This window comes from Rhododendron vialii, chromosome 7a (assembly GCF_030253575.1).
Source record: "Rhododendron vialii isolate Sample 1 chromosome 7a, ASM3025357v1".
NCBI lineage: Eukaryota > Viridiplantae > Streptophyta > Magnoliopsida > Ericales > Ericaceae > Rhododendron > Rhododendron vialii.
Window position 1 is genome coordinate 40,079,554 of NC_080563.1, and position 26,678 is coordinate 40,106,231.

General features: G+C 42.9%; 1 protein-coding gene across 1 annotated transcript; it reads right to left on the minus strand.

Annotated features, from left to right (window-relative positions):
* Positions 1-1,801: 1,801 nt before the first annotated feature.
* Positions 1,802-24,973, minus strand: LOC131333551 (uncharacterized). Its single transcript, XM_058368126.1, has 6 exons — positions 24,591-24,973; positions 19,922-20,073; positions 17,634-17,857; positions 4,951-5,306; positions 3,030-4,186; positions 1,802-2,018 (listed from the first exon to the last, which is right to left on the minus strand). Exons 2-5 carry the CDS (start codon positions 20,037-20,039, stop codon positions 3,031-3,033), a joined length of 1,854 nt encoding a protein of 617 aa, XP_058224109.1. The 5' UTR covers positions 20,040-20,073; positions 24,591-24,973; the 3' UTR covers positions 1,802-2,018; position 3,030.
* Between the last annotated feature and the right edge of the window lie 1,705 nt (positions 24,974-26,678).

Consider the following 26,678-nt stretch of genomic DNA (forward strand, 5'->3'; position numbering starts at 1 on the left):
TGAAGGATGCTTGTTATAAATTATGAATAATCACTTATTTGACTTTTCTAGCTTATTTGCCCCCAAAAAAAAGGTAGATCATTTTAAGCTCCAAATTTTAATTTTTTTTTTGCTTATTTTAAGTTGTTAGAATATAAATAGACGAAAGAATCCAAAATTGAATCTAGACATTTCATAAAATAAAAAGCTACTCTTGACAATTTATTCAATTAAACAGATTAAACTTTTTTTAGAACTTATAAATAGCTATAACAAACACTTTGATAACTTATTTTAATTTTTTAAGCAAATAATCTATAAAACTATAATCTAAAAAAATAACTTGTAAGTGTTAGGAAACGGGCCATTATTTCATAGGAAACAAATCCCAAACCCATTCATTTTTCCCCTTCTTTTCTTCTTCCCATTTTTTTTTCCCGCAACTTCTGGCCCTCACCCTTCGGATTCATGTCATGTGAGCCAGGACAACCTACGAACGCATCATGCCTAGCCCCAAGGATGCATCATGCCCAGCCCCAAGGCTTAGTCTAGTTGATTGGTAGATTTGTTTTCCACACAATTGATCACGGTTTGATTAATTTTGGAGTCAGACCTGAGAAAATATTTTTTTTTGAATTCTAGAGTCCCAGTGTCGATGATCTACTTTTGACCAAATCGGGAAGGGAATTAATCGAGATGTGCGTGATCTGACCCGAACATCACTGACCATCAAACTAAATAAAAGAACGCATCATGCCCCGCACTGGTTTGGTTTGTTTTTGTCTACTCTACGGGTTGATTGGAATAGAAGGCTTAGAGTGGTTAAGGCTCCGTTTGTTTGGGAGTAAAATATTTTTCGGTAAAATATTTTATCTATTTTTCGGTGTTTGGTTGTGTAAAAAATGATAAAAATATTTTACATGTAAAACATTTTTCATTAATTGGATGAAAATGACTTACCCTTAAATCTTCCGTGAGTTATTTTCCTAAATGAACCTATTGCCATCTACTGCAATTTTCATTGCTTAGTTTTCTCGATCGTCGGTTCTGACCCACGTTCAATTTCAATATTCTCATATCTCTCCACCGTTTAAGCCGCCCCTCTCTCTCTACACTATTTTTTCGATTTGTCAACCAAACATTGGAAAATAAAAGTTTGAAGTTTGTTTTTTGAAAAAACATTTTACATCGAAACAAACGGAGCCTAATAGTAGGTAAACATTTTACCGGAAAATATTTTACGCCCAAACAAACGGAGCCTAGATCTAACTTTGTCTACTTATTTATGCCATATGCCAACATAGAGAGTTCAATTGCGAGTACAGTTTTCTTTTCAAAATTGTACATTGTGATCCTTTCTAATGGCCCAGTCGATCCACGATGTCTACTTAGTAAAATCTAACGGGCGTTCAAACGCTCTCATCCATTGACTATATCCTTCGTTACCAGCCTTGCCATCACATGCACAAGCATCCGAAATTATTTCCAATTAATGTACGCAAAAAATAATCTATCACATTAGCACGTTAACTATGTGTATTATGAGCAATTAAATGGAAACACAAAAACTGAAAATTATGCTTAAACACACATATATAGGCAAACCGAAGTTAACCAGTCCGAGATTGAACGAAGAACCCATAACATTAACCCCCAAGCAATCGAAATTCAACACTTCCCGCACGCAGCAGTTATTCCAAAACTCAAACCCGCCCACATAGCACGAAACTGCCTAGAATTCTTAGACTACTGATCATACGGGGGAGGGGGATCACTTAACAATTCGAACCCATTTGAAACTGAATACAAAATTATATGAAAATTAATTTGCAAACTTAAAAACCAATATTCTTTTCATAGCAAGATGAGCACAATATCTCATATACTCCACACTCCAAATTTATCAACAAAAAGGCTAATAACAAATGTCCGGAAACTGTTTGACACGAGAAAAGAAATAAAAATGCAAACGTCCTAGAGGTTCAAACAGAAGGTTCCGACCATGCCACAGAATTCACTATAATGCTTCATAAATTAACCTGGAAAAAAAATGTGAATTAAATCCGTTAGTTGAAAGCTCAGTGAGTAGTCAAGCATACTAAAGACAAAAGAGTACAACGTGACATATATATAAACAAATGATAAGCGAAGGTTCCAAAGATGTGGTTTCAACTAATGAAGGTCGATGGCTCAACGAATCTTATCAATAACTAAATAATGAACAATGAAGTCAATGGCAAGAGATATATGAATCACTGAATAAAAATTTATCACAACAATAATCGAACAATGATAACGAGCATTTTATACCAAAAGTCTTGCACTACAGTATCAGAATGAAGAACAACAATAATGAGGTAATCCAAACTAAAGTGGGAACCATAATTATCAATTACTACCAATTATGATAAAATGTTTTTTTTATCGGCATGACTCTCAATGCATTTAGTATCCACTTTTTCAAAAAGACGCTAGTAAAATGTCATTCTTTGACTTGGATTCTTAACAAAATCTTCTTTCTTTTTGGAGTTCCCTAGAGGTCACTCCCTTGTGTCAATTGCTACATCATGGATTCAAGCAATGGTACTTTCTCTTCTGGCAAACACGCAAAAAATAAAAAAAAAGATTTCTTATGATATGTGAAAATGAACTTAATTTTTTTTCTGTTTCGAAAAGGAAACCAAAGATGATTGCAGAGGAACACTAAAGCACATCAGACACGACACACACACGGGGGAGAGATGACTGGAAAAGAAAAAAGCTATGGATGAAGAAAGCCTAATATCCATGGATCATCATAAAATATGTTCTCTACCATGTGGAGATACAAATGAAATTTCCAAGTACAAAAGAATCCATATAAAAAAATGGGCGAAGACAAATTCAACTACTTAGTTTGGTTTTGAGAAATTTTTTTGATGTAATAATTGATATTAAGTGGAAAGAGATAGAAAAATTTATTAAAAACCATGCAGAGAATATTATTTTTTCAAAAACTTGTAAAAGAACAAAGTGAAAAAGAAGTTAACAATGGAATCAACAAGACGAACCTCAAACAACACCTGCTCCTGCTGCTTCTACTTGGAGATCGTCTTTGGTTTTGTTCTTGTTTGAGTAATAAATTGAGACAAACCCGCTGTAGTAGCATAGGTTCACAAAACTCAGTATCATCAACATTTGGTAGTACTTGTCCAGGCGACTGCAGTTTAAAGTATCGCCGAACCATATCTTGAAGCGGAAAACAAGTATAGCATTAAGGAAGCTTCCGAGCCCGATCGCAGCTTCATTTAGTGCTGATCCATATATCTTCATTGGCACATCAGAGACCTGAACCTCGAAGAAAAGATCCAGGCCTTTTCTGCCAATCCCTTCCGCAAGTCCCAGCAGACAGAACTGCGGTACCAGACGCATAATACTCAAGGGTACGTGATCATCTTGGTTGACGCATATTCCGCCCTCCACGATGGCATGCAACCTGCGAATCTCGACACGCCACGCAACATAACAACAGATTACGGAGACCAACATTGCTGTCCAGATTCCAACTGTAATGCCTTTTGTTTTTCGTGTTCTTAACAAGAGTGTGGAAAAGAAAGAGCTTGCATACTTGGTCATCTTCCAAATCATATTAATTATATAAATAGAGACCGTAGGTTCCAAGGTGCTTCCTTGCTCGATATAGAAACTGTACCCTGTTGATAGTACTAGACCAAATATCAGAAAACTAGTCCACATGGGAATCATTATAGAAAGAGGCTTCCATTTCTCCATTCGTCTTCTTCCTGCAGAAACTACTGGAGTCGGACCATTGTTTGTATTCTCTTCAAGGCTAGCTCCACGGGAGATTTCTGGAGAAACCGCCCGATTCGGACCATTGTTTGTATTCTCTTCGGAGCTAGCTCCGCAGGGGATTTCTGGAGAAACCGCCCGATTCGGACCATTGTTTGTATTCTCTTCGGAGCTAGCTCCACAGGGGATTTCTGGAGAAACCGCCGGAGTTGGATCATTGTTTGTAATCTCTTCGGGGCTAGCTCCATGGGGGATTTTTGGAGAAACCGCTGGAGTCGGACCAGTGTTTGTATTCTCTTCGGGGCTTGCTCCACAGGGAATTTTTGGAGAAACTGCTGGAGTAGGACCATTGTTTGTATTCTCTTCAGGGCTAGCTCCACGGGAGATTTCTGGAGTAGTAGAAGCTTCATCCAATGATCTGCATGCCAAGGAAACTTTTGAACACTGATGCCAACCTACTTAAATTCAGAGGCGTAGCCAGAAATATGCGTGGGGCACTATGAAATAAAATTTTCAGTGACAGAGAATCTCAAACATCCCACTGACCCACGATTTGATGCTTTTTGGCAATTCAACGGTGGCTTGCGTGTTACATTACGAGAAAGAAATTAACGGGAGTTTTCAGATTTTCAACCTGAGTTTTGTTCACCAACCTATTATGATTCTTGAATAAAGTAGATAATATTATAATGTGCACTCTATTTTTGAGTTATTGAATAGAATATCTTTTATACATGCGTATTTGAAAGAGTTGGTTGAAATTATAAAAAGTAATAGCTGTTTTGATTGAAGTAAAAACTAAAACTATAACAAAAAAAATGCAGTGGGCCTACATTGGCTTTGCCATTGCTTATATTTAAAATCCTGTCAATGCGTCATTTTCTAGTTTTCCACAATCGATTATCAAGACAAAGACTTCCACAATCAAAGAAAACGATGCATAAAACTCATTACAAATGATATGGCTGAGTCGTCGACCTATCATTTAGTACTAATGAAGAATATGCTGCGTCAAATACCCATCAAAATATCTCATACTTAAATAAAAACATTCATTGGCACATCATACCGGCTATACTTTCTGTATAAATATTATTGAAGAATTAATAGCATTTTTCCTACCCGAATAACGTTGATGCGAAGCGTGCAGAGAGAGAGAGAGAGAGAGAGAGAGAGAGAGACCTGTGGTGGTAGAAAGGAATGCAACACCAGAACAGAAAATAACCAATGGCCATAACTGATGTTGACACCACGAACGTTGAAGGCCAACTACCATAGCTGAACATCCAGGGGGTGCTAAGTTTACACAATAACCATGCAGTGGTCCACCACACAGTCTTTCTTGCGTTTACTCTGCCTTCATCTATGTCCAGCTGCCTAGGTTCATGGGCCGTTAATTGACCAACTAGAAATCCTTCCAAGATAGGCAACCCTCCTGCTTTTCCCACGGATATCAGAAGCACTGTAGCTGCGAAGTACACCCCGCCCTCGTCACCGGGAATCGGTTGGATTGCCGAAATCAATAGCATCACCATTCCCTGCAATAATGGTGATGACGACATAATGGCTCTGTTGTAGACAATATACTCGCGCACTACGAACTTCATTTGTGGATTAATCTCATATAGAAATGCTTGGTACACTACATACTTACATTACATTTAATGTATGGTCCACTCTAGGTCCCACAAAATACCAAAAAAAAAAAAAACCTATAAATTTCAAACTAGTATTATTTTATGGATCGCTGTAAAAATTCAACTCTAACGGATAACGGTAATTAAGTATTATTAATTTCTGGATTCGTATGAGTGAAACTGCTCGACTGCGTAGTTTGCCTATATAAATCTAGAAATAACACATGCCGATATCTGTTGGAACTGATTTTTTATAGGACTCTATAAAATAATAGTTTAAAATTCATGAACATCCTTTTGGATTTTTGTGGGACCCGTGGTGATCCCTAAATAAATGTAATGGACGGTGTAGTTGAATTGTGCAGTGCATATACCTAGCATCTCTCAATCTCATACTGAATGTGTGGCCCGTGATCCTCAATCTTCTCCTCCGTTGGTGGCTTGATGGTTGGATCTTCTCCTAGCCTGCACAGTAAGCGCACGACTAAAGACCAGGCCGGGGGTTGTCCCGGCAAGGCCCTCCGGCGTGAGGATAAGTAATGCGCAGAGCAAGTAGGCAGAAGATTATGAGAGTGAGTATGTGGTAGCATGTACCTCTTTAGGGTTACCACTGCTAGGTATTTATAGAGCCCCCTCACTTGCTCTCTAAGCACCAGCACGTGCCTTGCGCGGATCAGACAGTGTCATCATGACGTCACCAAATAGATCTGGTAACCGTTTCTAGGGCTGAGCTGGCACCCATGTGCGCCCATGATCATCTGCCGTTATAACCGCTTTTACACGTGGAAAGACATGCAAATCAGCGGCTAGCCGTGGTCGGCTGCGGCCATGCTCTGCGGGTGGCCGAACACGCCTTTGCCGATCGGGCACATGACCGACGACACGTGACCGACGGGAGAGGACACGTCACAAGGGACCCGCCGAGGAAGGTGGCCGAGAACGAGCTGACCTGCTGACGAGCCCGTGACAAATGAAATGGTCGGCGAAGAACGGGGACGGGAGCCGTGCTCGAGGTTCAAGCTCGGCACGGAGCGGGCTCGGTCGTTCCATAGCAAACTTTTATGTTCGGCCTGCTACAATAGCCCCTCAATCTCAGTCGTCACCGAGTGCACGGTTGGGATTGATGTTGGACTTTGGCCGAGCATGGATCACGGCTGCTGGACAGGCAAAGCCGAGCCTAAACCCTTTACAACAAAACGGCCATGGACGTGGACCAATGGGGATACGCCAGGTGTCGATTTCTTGTTGGGTACGGCTGACAGGGAGATGGTGGGCACGCGTGGAGCTCTGCCAACCCGTCTCATCAAGCCACGCGTCAGATGCTTATTGGTTGCAGGTTCGGCGGTACAGTGACTTGGGCGGGAAACTCGAATCCCAAACCCTACGTCTATATAAAGAGCTGGGGTTAGAGAGAGAAGCCACCGTTGCTTTCTCTCTCTAAACCTCCATTGCCAGAGCTTCGTTCCACGCTCGTTCATCTCCCAGTCTCGATTCTCAGTGGTTTCTTCATCAAATCTTGCTGAAATTTCTAGGTATGCGTTCGATTTTCATCCCTCTCATAGTTTGTGCAATTTTTCCATGCTTTCCTTTCTATTTTCTTGGGTTTTGGGAGTTTTCTGTCCTGAGTGAACAGTACGAGGCCTGAAGATGAACAGTCGTTCATCTTCATTTTCAATCTGTTCTTCCGAGCACGAGTCTGTAACAACGCTCGTGATTGGCCTTTGTTGGGATTTGCCGAGCTCAGCCTCGGGCGCGGGCAGGCCAAGCCCCATTTCGTCTTAGTATTTCCCGAGCTCGAATCTTGAAGAGACAATAGGGTGGGCCAATAGGGTGGGCGAGCATAGAGATCCCTTGCCTTCTTTGCCGATGATGAGGTTTCTCATTGTTTTCTTCTTGTTTTTGTTAGGTCTGGCTCACCCAACCATTGTCATCTCTTCCGACTCTGAAAGCTCAGGGGTAGATTCTGGAGATTCATTTTTCCGTGAGTGGTTGGAAAAACACAGACGCCGACACCAAATATCGTCCATTGCCTCAAATATGTCTTCCGACTCTTGTGACTCGAATGCCGAACGTGTTTTTGAATACGGTGCCGACGAGTTTGTAACCGATCCCGAGATATCGTTCACACCATCGACCCATTCTGATGCCGAGCCTCAACTGGGACCAGAGGCCGAGTCTAGATTCATCCCATAGGCCGGCGCCCCAACCCCTATTTTTTCAGGGCATAGTGAATCCCAATCCGAGGGTAGAGGGGTAGACGACCTTTATGAGAGGGGCCAAGTTTGCCCCCATGCCCATTTCTTCACCAGAAATGCTAGGGAGTACCAAGATTTTTGCCGAGAATACAACATCCCCAACGACGTAATACTTAACCAAGTGGCGAGCAACAGAATCAAGGACACGAGGGGGGACCATCCCGAGCATATCACTATCCCATTGATGGTGATATGTGAGGCTGGTTTGAGGTTCCCTCTTCATCCCTTCTTGAGGGAACTTCTTGCTCGGTTCAGCATCGTCCCACACTTTTTTGCCATCAACAGTTACCGAATAGTAATGTCGGTAATTAAGTTGAAGGAGCTTCATAACCTTGAATTTACCGTCGCCGACCTCTTCCACACCTATATTATGTCTAGGCACGGCCAGACCGAGCGTCGATATTTATCGACACGCAGCAAAAAACAGCCATTAGTTGATGGCTTGCCCGACACTGACAAGTGGGCCAACTTTTACGTTGAAGTGAGTGGTAACTTTGAGTTCGGCAACCAATCTAACCGTAGATTCAGCGTTCCGAAGGTCAAAGATTTCAGAGGTAGCTCTATCGCTTTTGTCGTAGCCGAGCATGGACATTTTGCAAAAATATTTTATTATTTTTATTGACCGTTGATTGTTGTTTCCTCTTACAGATCACCGAGCAATCACAAAGACTCAACAGTCCCTGTCCTCCGAAGTGCACGTTGATATTCTCTTGTCCCAAGTTGTAGGGACGCACCGACGTTGCTTGGCTACGAACCTTCTTACAGGGGGAAGCTTAGGAGGAGGGGGAAGGAATCTGAGGCGAGTAAAGAGGGTTCAAGCCGAGGAAAGAAGGCCATTCCCACAAGAAGCAAGCAGCCGAGAGTAAAGTTGCCGACTTTCAGAAAGCCGACTGAGTTTTGGTTCGGAGTGAACCAGCAAGCCGAGCACCCCGGTATTAATATCCCTCTTCAAACACTCGTGCCAGAACATCCCAACGAGATGGGTCGACGTAATGTTGTTCGTGTGAACATTAGGGACGGCAAAGCCGTACGTCAAGAGACTGGTGTCGTCGAGCCTGCTAAAAAGAGGCAGAAGCTTACCCATGACTTCTTCCCGACAAGGCCATCAGCTCCCCATCCGGGCGTGCAAGAGAAGACCGAGTCATCGGCTGCTGGTGGCTCAAACGCAGCTCAGGTGTCTTTAGGTTCGGCTGACGCCGTCGCCGTTCAGGAGTTCGCTCCTTCCTACGCCTTGGCCGAGGGTAGGGTCGTCACCATTGGAGATTCTGTTAAGGTTGAGCCGGGGCTTGCCACTACAATGCTTCAAGGTTTAGCTTTGCCGAGGGATATGGAGAAAATTCCCGAAGGTCTTCAGCCGAGCATAGTTCATGCAAGTGCTTACCTTGTTCAGGTTTGATCCGAACCCAGCCCTTTTTTATTTTTCATCATTTTTGCTGTCAAGTACTCTCATGTTCTTACTTTTGAATAGGCCAGACAAGCTTTGCTTCGCTCATCCAAAAATGCCGAGCTTGTTCTTGCCGAGCGCGCCCGCTTTCATGATGACTTGAGAGTCGAGCGAGAGAAAGTGAGAAGTTACAAGGGGAGTTTGAAGACGGTGAAAGCGCAGGTGGCCGAGCTTGAGAAGGAGAGAGATGAGATGGAGGAAAAAATGAAGAAAGCCGAGGGCGAAGTGGCCAAAGTCTTGAGGAGGGAGAAAAGAAAGATGAAGGAAGTCGATGGGGCAGCTTATCAGGCCGGTTTTGATCGAGCTGGTGCCGAGTATATGCGTGAGGCTCGGTCCATGGTGAACGATGCCATAAGGATGAGAATGCCCATCGCTCACCGAACGGGGTATAAGGACGGGGTGAAGGCCGCTTGTGGAGTTATGCAACTGGAGGCTGATACGAATTTGATGAAGTCAATTCCTGCCCCTGTAGCTCCCGAGCTCGTTCTCCCATATACAGAAGAGGAGTGTGCACCTCTCCCGCCAGAGGATTTTCCCGAGAGCGAGGATGATATTGAGGACTTGACCGATGCTGACGTCGTTGCAGTAGACTCGGCAGGTTTGGAGCAGGCTGGTGGTGGTGGTGGCAAGAAAGTTGCTGCTCAAGCCGAGCTGGAGCCTGTGAACATTGACAAAGATGTTCTTGCCGAAGGTGGTGCTGCTGTTGATGTAGACGCAGCTGGGACTAGAGTGAATACCCAAGAGGCTCCCCAAAGTAGATGCTGCTCGTGCCGAGGCTGAAATATTTAATTTTTGTTTTTCAATTTGGACTTCTGTTGGACTGGACGGATCCGAGTTTGGATTTTGCCGTGCCAGGTGTAATGAAGGCTGGAACATTTCGCCGAGCTTGAATACTTGATCTTTTGAATGAATTGACTTCTTTTTGCAATGCTTTCATGAATTTGCCGTACTTGATTGATTTGAAATTTGTTTGAGATCATGGTTATCCGTAGCCCCTTCTATGTTTTTGGGTCGGCTGAGTTATGTTGACATGTAGCAAAGTAGATATTGCTTCACCATTTGGTGTTGGCCGAGCTTGAATCAATGCATAATGATAATTGAGCCGAGCCTGGGCCACATTAGATGTGTGTTGATGTGAAAGTTTGCCGAGCTTTGGCTAATGGAGTAGTAGTTATCCTGTAGCCCCCACTTTGGTTTGGGTTCGGCCTTATGGTACGAATTCTTGTCCAATTGTTTAAGTTACTAGCTGTAGGTATTGCCGAGCTTGAACCAAAGTAGAGTAATAAAATAAAGAGAGTTTGCCGAGCGTGTGTTGGTCTCGGCCAGGTGCTAGTATAGTTGTTACTGAGATTGGTCGCCAAAGTTGTGGAGGGCACACAACCGAAGTTTGGGGCTCGGTAAATTTGTCAGCCCGTAGTCTAAGTGTAGTGTTTTAATGTTTGTGGGTGGTTTGCTCACTAAAGCGTGAGTTTAACCGGGCTGTAGCTGACCATAGTGTCTTGCTAAGCCAAATCCGAGCCCAAATTCCAACCATATTGTGTGTTTTTGGGCTCGGTGGACCTGATGTCCGTGTTTGCTTCTTTTGGGCGGCAATAGTGGCCGAAGCAGAGGCATAGGAACCGTTTGTGGGTGTGACCGAGGTCAACGTTTGTGGTTGGCCAAGGAAGCCGAGGTAAAAATATAAATTAAAATGTAAAGAAGTTTGGAAATGTAAATGACGAATGCCAGAAAATTTCTTTGATTTCACGAACTTGAAGTACAGTTTGAAATGAAAAGACTTGGGCCGAAACGAAAGAAAAATTGGATAAAAAGTGGCCGAACATGAGGCACACTGTTGGAATTCCAGCTACATGTATGCCTTCTTGAGGTTCTGTGCATTCCATGGGTTAGTTAGAACTTTCCCGTTCATGTCTTCCAGCACATAGGCACCTTCACCAGCGATCTTGGCAATACGAAAGGGACCCTCCCAGTTGGGTTTGAACTTCTGCTTCTTGCTAGCTTGCACCACCTTTCGCCATACCAAGTCATCTGGTTTAAAGGTCTTTGTTCGAACACTTCAGTTGTAGCCTCTTGCTACTTGTTGTTGGTATTCGGCGAACTTTAGCTGAGCGTCGTCGCGTTTTTCTTTTGCCAAAATCAATTCTTGTTCCACGGCTTCTGCATTAGTCTTTGGATCGAAATTCTCAGTCCTCAGCGTGGGGAACTTGGACTCCAGTGGGATGACTGCCTCCATGCCGAATGCCATTGAAAAGGGAGTTTGGCCAGTTGAGCGCCGTGGTGTAGAACGGTAAGCCCAAAGAACACGGGGTAGTTCCTCAGCCCATTTTCCTCTCTTGGAGTTCAATCGTCGTTTGATCCCGGCGCAGACGGTCTTGTTTGTAGCCTCGGCTTGTCCATTCCCTTAGGGGTATGCTGGTGTAGAGTTGAAGAAGCGTATCCCGAATTCCTCACAGAGGCTGGTCAGGTCTTTACTGACAAATTGGCTTCCATTGTCTGATACGATGGCGTACGAAACTCCAAATCTGGTAACAATGTTTCGCCAGACAAATCTGCAAACGTCAGCTTCTGTGATTGTCGCAAGAGGCTTGGCCTTTACCCACTTGGAGAAGTAGTCTGTTGCGGTGATCAAGAACTTGAATCCTCCTGGAGCTGTTGGTAGTTTTCCGACAATGTCGAGCCCCCATTGTGCAAAGGGCCAAGGGCTGGTAATAAGGGAGAGGTTCTGGGCGGGTTGCTTTGGAATGGGTGAAAACAGCTGGCAAGGTCGGCATTTGCGGACAACTTCTTCGCAGTCTTTCTTCATGTTCTTCCAGAAGTAGCCTTGGCTCATGGCACGTTGACAAAGGGAGCGGCCGCCAGAGTGGCAGCCGCAGCTGCATGAATGAAGTTCTGTCAGGATTTCGGGCACTTGGGTGGGGTGGACAACGAAGAGATACGGTCCGGAGATGGATTTCCTGTATAAGTGGCCGCTTTCAGAAAGCCAGTAGTAAGCGGCCTTGTTCCTCACACGGTAAGCCTCCTTCTTGTTTGTGGGCAGGGTGTCATGCTTTAGGAACGCAACGATCTCATCCATCCAGCTGGGACCGAGTTCAACATTGAGTACCTCTGGAGTGGGCTCAAAAGATGGGCAGCCAATGCTGCCGAAGTTGATAGTTCAAAATCCTGAGGCTTTAGAAGCTGAGGCAAGGCCAGCGAGTGCGTCGGCATGCGCGTTGTGTTCGCGGTTGATCTGCTCAATTTTGAAATTGGGGAAGTTGGTGATTAGTTCGGCTACAGTTGCCTGGTATTTTGACATCCGCGGATCCCGAGCCTCATAGTCCCCAAATACTTGGTTAACTATGAGTTGGGAGTCACAGAAAACGACAAGGTTGGAGATTTCCATGGCAACGGTGGAGCGTAAGCCAGCTAGGAGCGCTTCATATTCGGCTTCGTTGTTGGTGGCGGGGAAGTCGATGCTGATAGCACTTTCGTGTAGTGTTCCACAGGGGGAGACTAGGACGACCCTGGCCCCTGCTCCGTTGCTGTTTGACACTCCGTCGACATGCAGACGCCATATATCGCCTTGGAAAAGGTGCCAAGGTGCTGGTGACAATTGATGCTCGGCGACGGTTTGTGTTGGGATGGGTATGTTGAGGAGTTCAGTGTCTGCTGGAGTAAGCTCAGCAATGAAATCTGCAAGAACCTGTCCTTTGATTGCCGTTCGTGGTTCAAAACGGATATCAAAGTTTGCTAGCTCAACTGCCCACTTGGAGACCCTGTTAGACAGATCTGCCTTTCGAAAGAGAGCTTTGAGGGGGTGCTCTATTAAGACGACGATAGAGTGTGATTGAAAGTATGGCAGGAGTTTCCTAGCCGCTGAGACAAGAGCAAAGGCTAACTTTTCAAGCGGTAGGTAACGAGTTTGAGCTGGGAGGAGAGTCTTGCTTGTGAAATAGATGGGCTTGTCATCGGGGCTTTCCCGCTGTACAAGTGCAGAACTGGTTGCGTGGGCGGACACGGCGAGATAGAGATACAGAGTTTCGAACTCTTTAGGTTTTACCAACAGCGGGGCCGATTTTAAGTAGTCTTTTAGTTCGGCAAAGGCTGAGTCACAATCCGGGGTCCATTCAAAGCTGCGTCGACTTTTGCCCTTCAAGGCGTGGAAGAATGCGTGGCATTTGTCTGAGGATTTGCTGATGAATCGGTTGAGAGCCGCTGCCATCCCAGTGAGCCTTTGAACTTCCTTGATCGTCCTGGATGGGCACAAATCTTGAACAGCTTTGATTTGGTTGGGGTCGGCCTCGATACCTCTTCGAGTGACCAGGTGTCCGAGAAATTTCCCAGCGCTTACACCGAACGCGCACTTTTCAGGATTCAGCCGTAGCTTGTGTAGTTTGAGGATGTCAAAAACTTCGGCCAAGTCTCGCAGGTGGTTGGATTCCTTCTTGCTTTTGATGACCAGGGCATCAATGTAAGCCTCTACAGTGTGGCCGATTTGTTCTTCCAACATCTTGAATATTGCTCTGTTGAACGTTGCCCCTGAATTCTTGAGTCCAAAGGGCATGACGCGGTAGCAAAAGATGCCATATGGCGTGATGAAAACAATTTTCTCCATGTCGTCGGGGTCCATGGCAATTTGGTGGTAGCCACGGTAGGCGTCCAGAAAGCTTAGCCGAGCATGGCCTGCTGTTGCGTCCACAAGTTGATCAATCTTTGGCAGTGGGAACCAATCCTTTGGACAAGCGTCGTTGAGATTGGTATAATCCACGCAAACTCACCATTTGCCGTTTTTCTTTTTAACAACCACAGTGTTGGATAGCCATGTCGGGTATTGTACTTCTTGGATTGCATTGGCCTCCAGCAGACGCTTGACTTCTTCGACGACGGCGTCGGCGTGTTCGGCTGCAGAACGCCGTGCCTTCTGAATGACAGGTTTAGCGTCCTTCTTGATGTTGAGGGAGTGACTGATGAATTTTGGGTCGACCCCCGGCATTTCGTTGGGGGTCCAAGCAAAGACTTCGATATTTTTCTTGAGGTATTGAAACATTTCTTCGCGGTCAGCCTCGCTGATGAAAGAGCTGATGAGGAAGAATCGGGAGCTATCCTCATTGACTGGCATTTGGACGAGGTCTTCCTCTGCTTTGTCTTCGGCTTTCTGGCCGACGTCGTCGATTACTGCCATGTCAGGGACTTCAACGCATTGTACTTGTTTGGCTTTGGCGGAGTTGTGGACGGCAGAGACATAGCATTTTTTGGAGGCCACTTGGTCACCTCGCAAATCTTCCTGTCTTCCTGTGGCGCCGACGAAGCGGACGACCTGGTGGTAGGTAGAAGCAATGGCTTGCATTCCATGGAGCCAAGTTCGGCCAAGGATGGCGTTGTATGGGCTTGGTGCGTTGACGACAATGAATTCGACGGTCAGAGTTTTTGAGCCAACGACGACTGGGAGGAAGATTCGGCCAAGCGGCCAGACAGGTGCACCGTTGAAGCCGATGAGGGGTACGTCGGTAGGTTGTAGGGCTGACTCAGGTAGATCTAACTTTTTGAAAAGGTCGTAGTACATAACCTCTGCTGAACTTCCTTGATCAATAAGAATGCGTTTGACATCATGTACTCCAATTTGGACGGTTACGACGAGGGCGTCGGAGTGTGGTGTTTGCACACGTTCAAGATCGCGCTCGGTAAAAGTAATCGTCCATTTGGGCAACTCTTTTGTTCGTGGACGTTTGGATCCAGGTCCTACTGCGAGTACCTGTCTCGAAGTTGATGCGCGACTAAGGTCGGCCTGTAGAGTTGATTCAAATTCCTTTGACACTAGGCCGAGGATGACGTGTATCAGTGGGCGCTGTTCATTGGGGTTGGGATTTGTCTGCCGGGTGGGCGTTTTTGATCGGTCAATGTATTGATCGAGATGGCCTTGAGTCACCAAACGTTCCAACAAAGCCTTGTAGGGGGCACATGCCGTTGTGTAATGGCCGAGCTCGTTGTGATACGAGCACTTCTTTCTTGGGTTCTGATCAGCTTGGCCGTTGTCCGTGTCGAGCTTGCTCGTCGGCCATTCAAACCATGGTTGCCTCATTATCTCTTTCAGAAAAGACCAAATTGGTTCCTTGAAGTGGGTGGTTTCGGCCACGTAGTCGTGCTCCTTTGGCTGGCGCTTTTTCCCTTCCTTGATGTTGTGTACCTGCTTCTTGGGCTGCGAGTGCTGGGTGATTGCAGGCGGCGGCTGAGGTGCGGCCGAGAAAAATGGTGTGGTTGTGCTCGGGATTCCTTGGGCCGCATGGTCCGCATAAAACTCTTCGAGAGCATAGAATCTCTCTACGACGCGCATTAATTCTCCCATGCCGTGTGGTGGGCGGATGGCGAGTTCGTCTAGGATCTTGCTGCCGGTTTCCAGACCGTTTTTGAAAGTGCGCGCAGCCCAATATTCATCGATTCCTGGAATTTCATTGAATAGCTGCCAATAACGCTCGGCGTATTGTCTGAGTGTTTCGGAAGGGAGTTTCCTCATCTGAGATAAGGACTCAGGCTCTTTAGCCGTTTTGTTGCTTGTGATGAAGCGTGTGTTGAAGGCACGTTCAAGGTCGGCCAGGTTCCGTATGGATCCAGCAGGCAACTTGTTGAACCACTGGAGTCCTAGGGAGCCGAGGCTGGACGGGAACGCCTTACATTTTACTTCATCCTTTAGTGTGCAGAGCTCAATGGTCTGCCGAAAGTGGATTAGGTGAGTGTAGGCCTCGCAGGTTGCTGGGTCGAACTTAGTGAATTTGGGTAGATGGAAAGTTGATTCCGGTGCCGTGTTGATGACGTGGGAGGTGAAGGGAGAGACGCTGAGATCCTTTAGTTGTCTTTCAAATCCTGGGCGCGGCGGTTTGCCTTGCTCGTCCGTCTTTGTTCTTTTTGAAATCCTTTCCTGGTTTTCATTTTCTGACGCCTTCTCGGCGTCCCTTCGCCGAAGCTTGTCTCGAAGGTCCGTCGTTGTTCGGCGTGGGCCGTCGATGGTTTTGTCCTTGTTCCGGCGGGTTCTGTTGTCTTCATTCGCACCCTCGGTGTGTACGGCTTTTCCGTTTCGCCGTGCATGGTGTTTTTCATCTAGATTCTCTGGCGGAATGTTCCCTAGACGTTCAGAGACATGGGGTCTGGTCCGTGCGGAATCTCGGCTATGGTGTGAGACCGTTGTGCGAGAGAACTCCGCACGACCAGTTGAGTACGTACTTGTAAACGACTCGGTATCCCTCGTCCTGGTTCGCTCGTGATGGCTTCTAGAACGGTGTGTTCCAGATGCGGTGGGTTGCTTGTAGAGGATAATTTCTCTGGCGTCGCCCGGAGCCGGGGTGAAGCCTAGGCGGTCTTTAACGGATCCGCGTTGGCCTCCCTCGTCCTGACGTCTTTGCGGTGGTGGTGGGGGTGGTGTTCGCCTTCTTCTACCCTCTCCTCCACCAGATCTAGATGCGGCGGGGGTGTTGTCTTGTTGCATGTGCTGTTTCATTTGGGCCACCTCCGCCCTTAGCGCGGCCAACTCGTTATCGCGTTCGTCGTCGCGACGCTGCAACAAACGGATGTAGGCCGTCGTTACGTCGTCCGCGACTGGTGAGAGACCGGATCCTGGTGCTAGGGAGATGGACATGTGCCTCTCATGGGGTGTTGTGGGGATGACATTTCCGCTAGCGTCTTTGGTCCCTGAGATGGCTACATCCGTCTGATCTCCGCCCATGGTGAGTGGTTTGGTTATTGTTTTACGGAGGAGTAGGGGGTTTGGAGGAAGTGAGAGCCGTCTGAATCAGAAGCGATTCACGTCGGGTTCACCAATTGTGTGGCCCGTGATCCTCAATCTTCTCCTCCGTTTGTGGCTTGATGGTTGGATCTTCTCCTAGCCTGCACAGTAAGCGCACGACTAAAGACCAGGCCGGGGGTTGTCCTGCCAAGGCCCTCCGGCGTGAGGATAAGTAATGCGCAGAGCAAGTAGGCAGAAGATTATGAGAGTGAGTATTGGGTAGCATGTACCTCTTTAGGGTTACCACTGCTAGGTATTTATAGAGCCCCCTCACTTGCTCTCCAAGCACCAGCACGTGCCTTGCGCGGATCAGGCAGTGTCATCATGACGTCACCAAATAGATCTGGTAACCGTTTCTAGGGCTGAGCTGGCACACCCATGTGCGCCCATGATCATCTTCCGTTATAACCGCTTTTACACGTGGAAAGACATGCAAATCAGCGGCTAGCCGTGGTCGGCTGCGGCCATGCTCTGCTGGTGGCCGAACACGCCTTTGCCGATTGGGCACGTGACCGACGGGAAAGGACACGTCACAAGGGACCCGCCGAGGAAGGTGGCCGAGAACGAGCTGACCTGCTGACGAGCCCGTGACAAATGAAATGGTCGGCGAAGAACGGGGACGGGAGCCGTGCTCGAGGTTCAAGCTCGGCACAGAGCGGGCTCGGTCGTTCCATAGCGAACTTTTATGTTCGGCCTGCTACACTGAAATAAAAACGTGATTAATTTGTACTGTATATATGTAGTCATGGTAATACTGCTATATTAATTAAACTTACGATGATGTAGGCAGCAACTGAGTAGAGAATGACTTTGAGAGGACTAACATGGTTGTCGGAGATGTAAGTCATCGCAACTTCCAAAACAGACGACAAACCCCCTAGTAAATTTACCAATAAAACAGCAAACGAGAGAACGTTGACTTTCTCCCAGGTGTCTGTGAAGTATGTAATCAAGATGTTCACCACTGCAACGTCTACAAACCATTGGGTATACGCAAGACCTAAAAAAGAGACAAGGTGTTCACCAAAAAAACAGAGAAACAAAAGAGACAAGGTATATATAATCATAGTCGATGAAAGAAAACTCTCTTGAAGACAAGGGCGGAGTTAGGATTTGGTTCTTGGGGTGATACCGCTCAATGAAAATATAGTTACATGTTATGCAAAAAAAAAAAAAAAAAATTTAGTGTAATGTTATATAATTATGTTTTGTCGTAGGCCTTTTTTTTTTTGAAAAAGAAATAAATGGTTGCTTAACCTCTCTTATGGTATGCAAATACAAGAGTATTACGATATTAATTTTTTTGGATTCAAACAGATCATTCTCTAAATTATACTAATTTTTACAATATTTATGCAAAAGATTGCATAAGCATAAATACCTACCCAATCGAATCACGTTGATTTATAAAAAAAAATGTGTGTTCGAATGGGTCACATAAAAATTTAATGTCCAAATGAGTCATGTTGCTTTTCAAGTGGGAATTTTGTGGGGTTATTTTCAAAAATTTAGAGAGAGATGAATTTTAAAGAACAGAAAGGAGGAAAAAAAGAAAACAGAAGAAGAAAAGAACAAATGAGCCATGTTGCTTTTCAAGTGGGAAAAATACAAATTTTGTGGGATCTATGCAAAAATTTAGAGAAAGATGACTTTTAAAGAACAGAAAGGAAAAAAAAAGGTAGTGATAATGTCAAAATTATTTTTGTTGGTGTCAAAACTCTAGTGCATAAAATTCTTGTATACTGTATATGGTACAAGCCTTTTTATGCACTAAAATTTGGCACCAATAAAAATAGTTTTGGCATTATCATTTTCCGAAAAAAATATGAACAAATTGCACCTAGGGGAGTTGAACCCCCGCGGCTGGCCATCGAAACTTATTTCAATATGCTTTACCACCGAAGCAGAGCACGAGGTTCTATCTACTTCTTCACATATTTTTTATCTACCGTTTGTAAATTTTTTTAATTTTTTTTTTCTGAAATTGGCAGCGGCACGGGCCACATCTAGGCCTATCAATGGACCGGATCCGATCCGAAAAATCCAATTCGAATCTGATAACGCCGATCCGATAATTCCAATCTGGTAATTCAAATTCAAATTCGGATCGGATTTGATCAAATCTGTTATCAATCCGAATCAGAACTTTATTTTTTTTAATTTGTTAAATTTTTTATTTTGAAAAGAAAATATTTAAGAAATTGTATTTTTATTTTTTGTTAATTTTTTTTGGAAACTAATTTTTTTTTGAAAAAAAATTGTATTTTTTTGAAAAATATGTCTAAAATTTTTGAAGTACAAAAGTTTTCGGATCGGATCCGGATTACTACTATTGAATTTGAGTCTTATCGGATTCAGATCGGATCCGAATTTGTCGAATTCGGCCCATTGACAGGCCTAGCCACACCCCTAATTGCCTCTACCCCTGCTTGAAGACAAGGTATATAGAAATGGCTCACAGAGACAATAATTAGCAGAAAAACCAGACACATGCAATTAATAATGGAGTACTACAACTTCTTGGAAACTTAAAACACATGCATTATAATACAAGTAATATATTTTGTTCCATATTATACTAGGAGAGAAACTTATTCACGGAGTTCCGTTAATGAGTTAACAACAAAATTCTCACCCGTCCATTTAGACAATTAATGGTCCAGATTTTAAACAAACTTTTTAAAGGAAGAGTTTGTTTAAAATCGGGACTATCCAAAACACTTTTGGACGGCCGTAATTCACCTCCGTAAAACCTTATTTATGGAGCTCCATGAATAAATTTTTCTCTTATAATATACTATAATTTATTACCCTATCATTGCACAACTACGATCCTTTAGCATGAAGGATTTGAAATATATAGCTACTTAATATAACTCCTATTAAGTAGCTATTACAAATCCATCATAATAGAGCTCTGAACCTCAATATCGAAATCCCTATGTAAACTATCAAACCCAGATTTGAGATATTCTCATTGAATAATAATTTCAAATTCCTTAGTTTGAGATCCGTAGCTATCCAAACGGACAATATGTATTTGTCTCAGTAATGAATTTATGACCTGTGATAACAGCAGCCCCCCTGCATAGGCAAAAGTAATCTTTTATCGGCCGCTTCTCAATATGGAATGCTGAGGCCAAAGTCTTAATAATCCAGCGGACCAAAGTATTTGCCGGCATCGCTCCCTCCCTCCACCTCTTGATCTTCTTTTAGCTGTGAAGTTACAAGATTAGTAAGGAGTAATTTGTTCTTGATTAACTGCGCGCTAAGCTGTTATCAAATTTGTACAATATACAATGCAGGACTTGGGACGTATAGAAGAGAGAGAGAGAGAGAAGTGGCACTCACATACGGGCAGACATATATATACGAAAGTAGGGAAACAAAGAAAGAAAAGAAATTGGCATTACAAGTTTTTTATCAAGCTGAAGAAGTCCATGGCTCCAAGTTTTTTCAGTGGCTTGCAAATCTAGGAGGCTTGCTACCAAGGATAGACTCCTTAAATGGGGTATGTCTATGAATGATTAGTGTGTCTTGTGTTCTGCTTCTGTAGAAAACCATAAACACCTTTTTTTTCAGTGTCCTTTCTCTTCTCAACTTTGAAAAGCCTTGCAAAAGGATCTGAGGCCTCAGTGTCCTGTTACTAGTTTGCCTCAAATTATGGACTGGATGATTCAAGTTGACAGTGGTTCTCTGTTTTCTAGTTTGTTTTCAAATGTTGCTCTTGCAGCTCTTTTGTACTATGTTTGGGGAGAAAGGAATTGCCGAATCTTCAAAGGTTATGGGATTACTGTACAGCAATTGGAAATCAAAGTGCGAACTGACATTTGAGCTTGTGTGAGTTCCTGGCGGAGAATTAAGCGGTCAAGTCCTAACACAGCTCTATGTTCTTTGGGGAATATCCCACTTAGAGTTTTTGGCAGTCTGTAATTTCTGTTGTGTATTGTTTGTGCTGTTTTGTGATGTGGTAGTTAACGCTTGTTTTTGTGTTGATTTGTTTAATTTGTTGGTTTGGGATATGCCCTTATGGGTGTAATGTGTTTTTTTTTCTAATAAAATTTTACCTTACCCAAAAAACCAAAAAAAAAGTATTCGGGAGTGGACTTTCTAGAAAGAAAAGAAAAAAAGCCTACGAGCATGAGCGGAGGAGAAAAAAGAAGGGTAAATTTCCATAATTTTCCCTGAGGTTTCTGATAAATACAAGAAGTTCCCTTGTAGTTTCTGAAAATGCAGTAACCTACCTTTTGATATCGAGATAAACTTTCTAATGGAGCAGCCTGAAACTTGGGATTTACGAAGGCCCATTCATATCATGCCACGTCGCCTAATCAGAACACCCCACCACTAATATTCACCTCTCACCTGCACCCTTCCTCACCTAATAATTTCCCCCATTTCTTATTCAAAAGTGATACACACGTGTGTAAAACACAATACACAACTAATCTCTAGCCTTCAATTGCTGTAATAAATGGTCACAATTTACTCAAATTCTTTCCCATAAAAGTTAGACTTTTTCTTGGAAAAGTTTGTTTAAAATCTAAACCATCCAAATACATCTGGACGGTTAAAATTACTGACACAAACAACACAACGGTCGTGCAAGTAGCATTTTTGTTTCTTATTCCTCCCTCTGCAGTACAACACCTCGATCAGGTCACCGTCTCCGCCAAATCCTTTCCTCTCTCCTCCCATACCCACCACCAATCAAAAAATTATGGGAGAAATTTTTAATAAACAGAGACATTAGAAAGAAAAGGCGAAAGATCATCTCCTGTAAGATAACACAAACAGTTAAGTGGTGTTTGGTGCTTCGATTTGTCGAGGTTTGGGGCAGACACCCAACCACCTCACCCCATCTCTCTCCAACAACCGCCACGTATTCCCCACCCTTTCCCTCTCCACATCTCACCCCCGAGTCCTTTGAGAAAAAAATTCGATCTAAACCTACATCAAAGGGACGGAGTTTCGGAATTGAAGGGTCTTTTATCCGATAATAACAAAGGGGGTCTATGTTGGCTACAATATTAGTTCAAGAATGGTCTGTCAAGTTCCATTCAACTGAAATGGTGATTCATCAATCACATCCAAAGATATACGGAGGGTCTTTACGATCAAACAGAACTTGTTATTTGGGTCTTTGTAGAAGTGGTTTGGAAAAGGGAGTGCTGGGGGGGGGGGGGGGGGGGCGGGGAGGGGAACGCCGGTACCGTGGTGATTGGTGGTGGGTTATGTGGGGAGAGACGGGAGAGGCGGTGATCTGAGATGTCGTACAATAAAGAATGGGGGAAATTATTAGGTGAGAAAGGGTGCATGTGAGAAGTGAATATTAGTGGTGGGGTGTTCTGATTAGGCGACGTGGCATGATAGTTGATACATGATATGAATGGACCTCCGTAAATCCCAAGTTTCAGGCTATCAAAACAAAATTCGAGCTATTCTCTCGTTGAATAATAGTAATGTCAAAATTATTTCCGTTTAACAAAAAAAATAATAATATCAAAATATAACTATCCAAATGGACCATATGATATGTGTTTGATTTAATGGTGCGTTTGATTTGTGTTTTGAAAAGTTTTTTGAAAAAGTTAATAAGTAGAGAGAGATAGAAAGAGAAATGTTAAAAGTAAGGGAAATCTAGGGTCTTTTCAAAAAGTAAAGAGAACAAGACATTAAGGCTCCTTTTAGAACATATGAAAAAGAAAAAAAAAAGAAAAAAAAAATAAAATGAGAGGAAAAGGGAAAGGAAAATTTACTATTTACAAAATTGGAAATTATGATTTTTTTCTCTCTTTCTCTCCCAACTAAACAACCAAACAATTAAAGAGAAATTTTTTTAGTTTTTCTTTGTTTTTCTTTCATTTCCTTAAGTTTCAAACATAGCCTTAGTGATGAATTTGTGACCTGTGGTAACAGCAGCAGCCCCTGCAAAGCCAAATGTAATACTTTTTTAAATTCATGTTATATTTGGATTGGTGTTTGAAATTTTTTTTGACAAATAATAGGGATAATAAGTGAAGGGAAATAGAAAGAAAAATGTTAAAAATAAAAAGAATCTAAGAAGAATTTTTCAAAAAATTCTTTTTAAATTGTAAAGAGAACAAAAAATTTGTTTGAAGAAAATCTGATCAAAACTTGCGGCGGATCTCCAGGAACGAAGTATGTGTCGGCATGGCTAGCCAGCTTTCTCCAGGAACACGAAGAATACTTTTAGCTAGACCTGGGTAACATGTCGGGTCAGGTCGAGTTCGTGTCACAAATCATCCAATCCTAACTCAATCCATTTAGAATTCGTGTTTCTCGAGTCGTGTCATTTTCGTGTTTCGTGTCAAAAATGCTCAACCCTAACCCGTTAACTTCATGTCCGGTTCGTGTCGTGTTATCGTGTCTGTTGCCTAACTCTATATAGAATTGCAGATATACCATATATTATGTATATATGTTCGTGAAAATGGGTGACACAGATTCGTAACCGTGTTGGTCGTATCAATTTCGTGTCTCGCGTGTTCAACCCGAACCCAACCCATTTAGAATTCGTGTTCTCGAGTCATGTCATTTTCGTGTTTCGTGTCAGAAATGTTCAACCCTAACCCGCTAACTTCATGTTCTGTTCGTGTCGTGTTATCGTGTCTGTTGCCCAGCTCTACTTTTAGCAGTATATGCTTCCCAACCTACAGTGACAGGGCAGGCGGACGTGATGGCAAGGGGGTCATGTGACCCCACTGCCTACCAAACTACCTTACGATGGCTATACATATTTGGGACATTTTAGTAAATTTGTCCCAAGTACTGCAATAATAATCCAATCATTGCCCTCACCAAATCCCCACATCACCCAATCTCTCTCTCTCCCTCAAAAAGCTTCTGAATAATTTGACGAATGAGGCTCCGTTCCGGAATGCAAAATAAGTACTTATTTTTTAAGAAGGTAATTTCAAGCTAAAAAATGATGAGCTTGTTGAAATCTAAAAATATGCATGATGGATCTTGTTTGAAAGATCTCATTGAGATCTTTAATACGGTGCAAAAAAAATTAAAAAATTATTTTTTATTTACATTATTTTTGAGTTTGAAAATGTCAAATAAGTACTTATTTTTTAAAAAGATATTCTGAAACAGGCTCTGTCTCTTGTTCACTTTTAAGTACAAACCTACCCCACCCCCACCCTGTTCCCTCTTTGCATCTTTGATTTTTTTATGAACGCAAAACAACACTCCATAACTTCAACAAAAAAAGAAGAAGAAGAAACAGCATCAAATTATTACTCTCTTCGTCTCACTTTGTTGTGCCAGTTCTTTTTTTTGGACATCTTAAAAAATTGTCCATGTCTTTTAATGTATAATATTTTATATAATCAATATGGATCTTATTTGATAAATTTCAATTAATTCTTTTAAACAAAAAATTTTAAATTATAAAAAAATATTAATATAGATTGTGAGATATAGATAATATTTTATGAGATGCCAAAAATGAAATATGCACAACAAAGTGGGACGGAGGAGTGTAAAATTTGACCCTAGTGCCATGAATTTCTGGATCCACCCTTGACTGTATGTAAATGTATACAATTCTTTCTTTCTTTCTTTCCTTTCGTGGATGCTAGCTGTATAAGTTTAAAAGAACGCAGCTTGAATCAAACTGTTAGCTTGATTGCTAGAGAAGTTACAAGAGGGAGTAATTTGTTCTAGAATTCTCACACAGAGAGAGAGAGAGAAGTGGTACTCACATAACAATGGAACGATGGAAGTAAGTTCCGGATGGAAGCATGGAAGTAAGTTTCGTTCACCGCATCTGCCGCGTAAGGATGGAAGTAAGTTCCGGATGGAAGTAAGTTTTGTTCACCGCGTCTGCCCCGCAAGGATGGAACGATGGAAGTAAGTTCCGTTCACCGCGTCTGCTGCATAAGGATGGAACGATGGAAGTAAGTTCCGTTCACTGTGTCTGCTGCATAAGGATGGAACTATGGAAGTAAGTTCCGTTCACCGCGTCGGATGGAAAGAAACGTGCAGAGTTTTCCTTCCATCCCCCCAATTGTTGTGTACGGGCAGACTTATATGAAAGTAGGGGGGAAAAAGAGAGAGAGAGTGAGAAGAAATTGGCATTCCAAGTTTTTTCTCAGAGAAATGCTAAGTACAAAGAAAACGGACAAAGAATTGACCCTTAAGAGTACATGAACGGCTCAGATGTACTGCACACTGAATCTGAGCCGTTTATGTACACTTTAAAGGTTAATTCTTTGCCTATATTTTTTGTCTCTAGCACTTCTCTTCTTCTCAAGCTGAAGCAGTCCACTCCAAGTCTACGGGAGTAGAATTTTAGAGAAAAAAAAAAAGGTCTACGTGAGTGGAGGAGAAAAAAGAAGGATAAATTTCACTAATTTCCCCTGAGGTTTCTGGTAAATACAAGAACCACCTTTGTAGTTTCTGAAAATAAAGTAACCTGCCTTTTGACATCATAGTTTAGATTCCCCCCTCAGCTAAGTGCATTGTTAACAGGAAATAATGACATCAGCAAACTTAATGGTGTTTGATGCCCAAAATAAAGCATGACAAAATACCAATCAAAGCCAAACGTTCGTCCCGTATGCTAGCACTTATAATCTAATTTATTTAGCTTATTTGATTAGAAAAGCTAACGAAGGATGTTTGTTATCAATTATGAATAATCACTTATTTGACTTTTCTAGCTTATTTGACCAAAAAAAAAGGTAGATTATTTTAAGCTCCAAATTTTAAGATTTTTTTGCTTATTTTAAGTTGTTAGAATATAAATAGACAAAAGAATCCAAAATTGAATCTAGACATTTCATAAAATAAAAAACTACTCTTGACAATTTATTCAAGCAAACAGATTAAACTTTTTTTAGAACTTATAAATAGCTATAACAAACACTTTTGATTGCGTTTTGTTGGGAGTTTAATTTAGTTTAGTTTTGGTAGTGAATGGAGAGAGAAATAGAGTAATGATTGAAGATATGGGTAATGATTGGAGAGAGATAGAGAGATATGAGAAAGTAATTATTGAAAAAATAAGATAATGATTGGAGAAAGAAATAGGACAATGATTGAAAACAAAACTAAAACTAAAACTTAACTAAACGGTGACTTATTTTAATTTTTTAAGAAAATAATCTAAAAAATTATAATCTAAGAAACTAACTTGTAAGATCTAGCAAACGGGCCATTATTTCATAGGAAACAAATCCCAAACCCATTCATTTCCCCTTGTTTTCTTTAGGGATGATAATGTGAACCAAATCGATGGGTACCCGAATCGTAACCGAATTTTTTTTCTAAACTATAACCGAAAAATTCCTCGTGGGTATGGATATGGTTAAGGCCTTGGATAATCGAACAGGTATCGGCGCGAGTATGGTTTAGCAGATCCCGAACCGAACCGAACCGAACCGAAACCATATTACATACTTATTTATATATATATATATATATATATACACATACACACACACACACACACACACACACACCACGGATCCAGTGAGGGATCCCTTACCAGTCTACCGTGCGGACCTCCCCTTTCCCGATCGAATTGCGACTATCCGAGCCGCTCAATGTGTTCAGAACGTGATTTAAGGGTACCCGCGAGAAATCAGCAAAAAAAATGATCGGGAAGGCTTGATCCGAGCAATTTTTTACTGAACCGTTCAATAAAAAATTGCTCGGATCAAGCCCTTCCCGATCATTTTTTTGTTGGTTTTTCGCGGGTACCCTTAAAATCACGTTCTGATCACTTTGAGCGACTCGGATTGTCCCAATTCGATCGGGAAATGGGAGTCCCGCACGGTAAGCCCGTG

What these genes read in the sequence shown, in the direction of transcription:
- LOC131333551 (XM_058368126.1), bottom strand. Translation starts at nt 20,039, where the DNA reads ATGCCGGCAAATACTTTGGTCCGCTGGATTATTAAGACTTTGGCCTCA. An exon ending in GGGGGCTGCTGTTATCACAG is followed by an intron (nt 17,858 to 19,921) that starts GTCATAAATTCA and finishes TCTCTTTTTTAG; the next exon opens with GTCTTGCGTATACCCAATGG. An exon ending in CAGTTGCTGCCTACATCATC is followed by an intron (nt 5,307 to 17,633) that starts GTAAGTTTAATT and finishes CCATTATTGCAG; the next exon opens with GGAATGGTGATGCTATTGAT.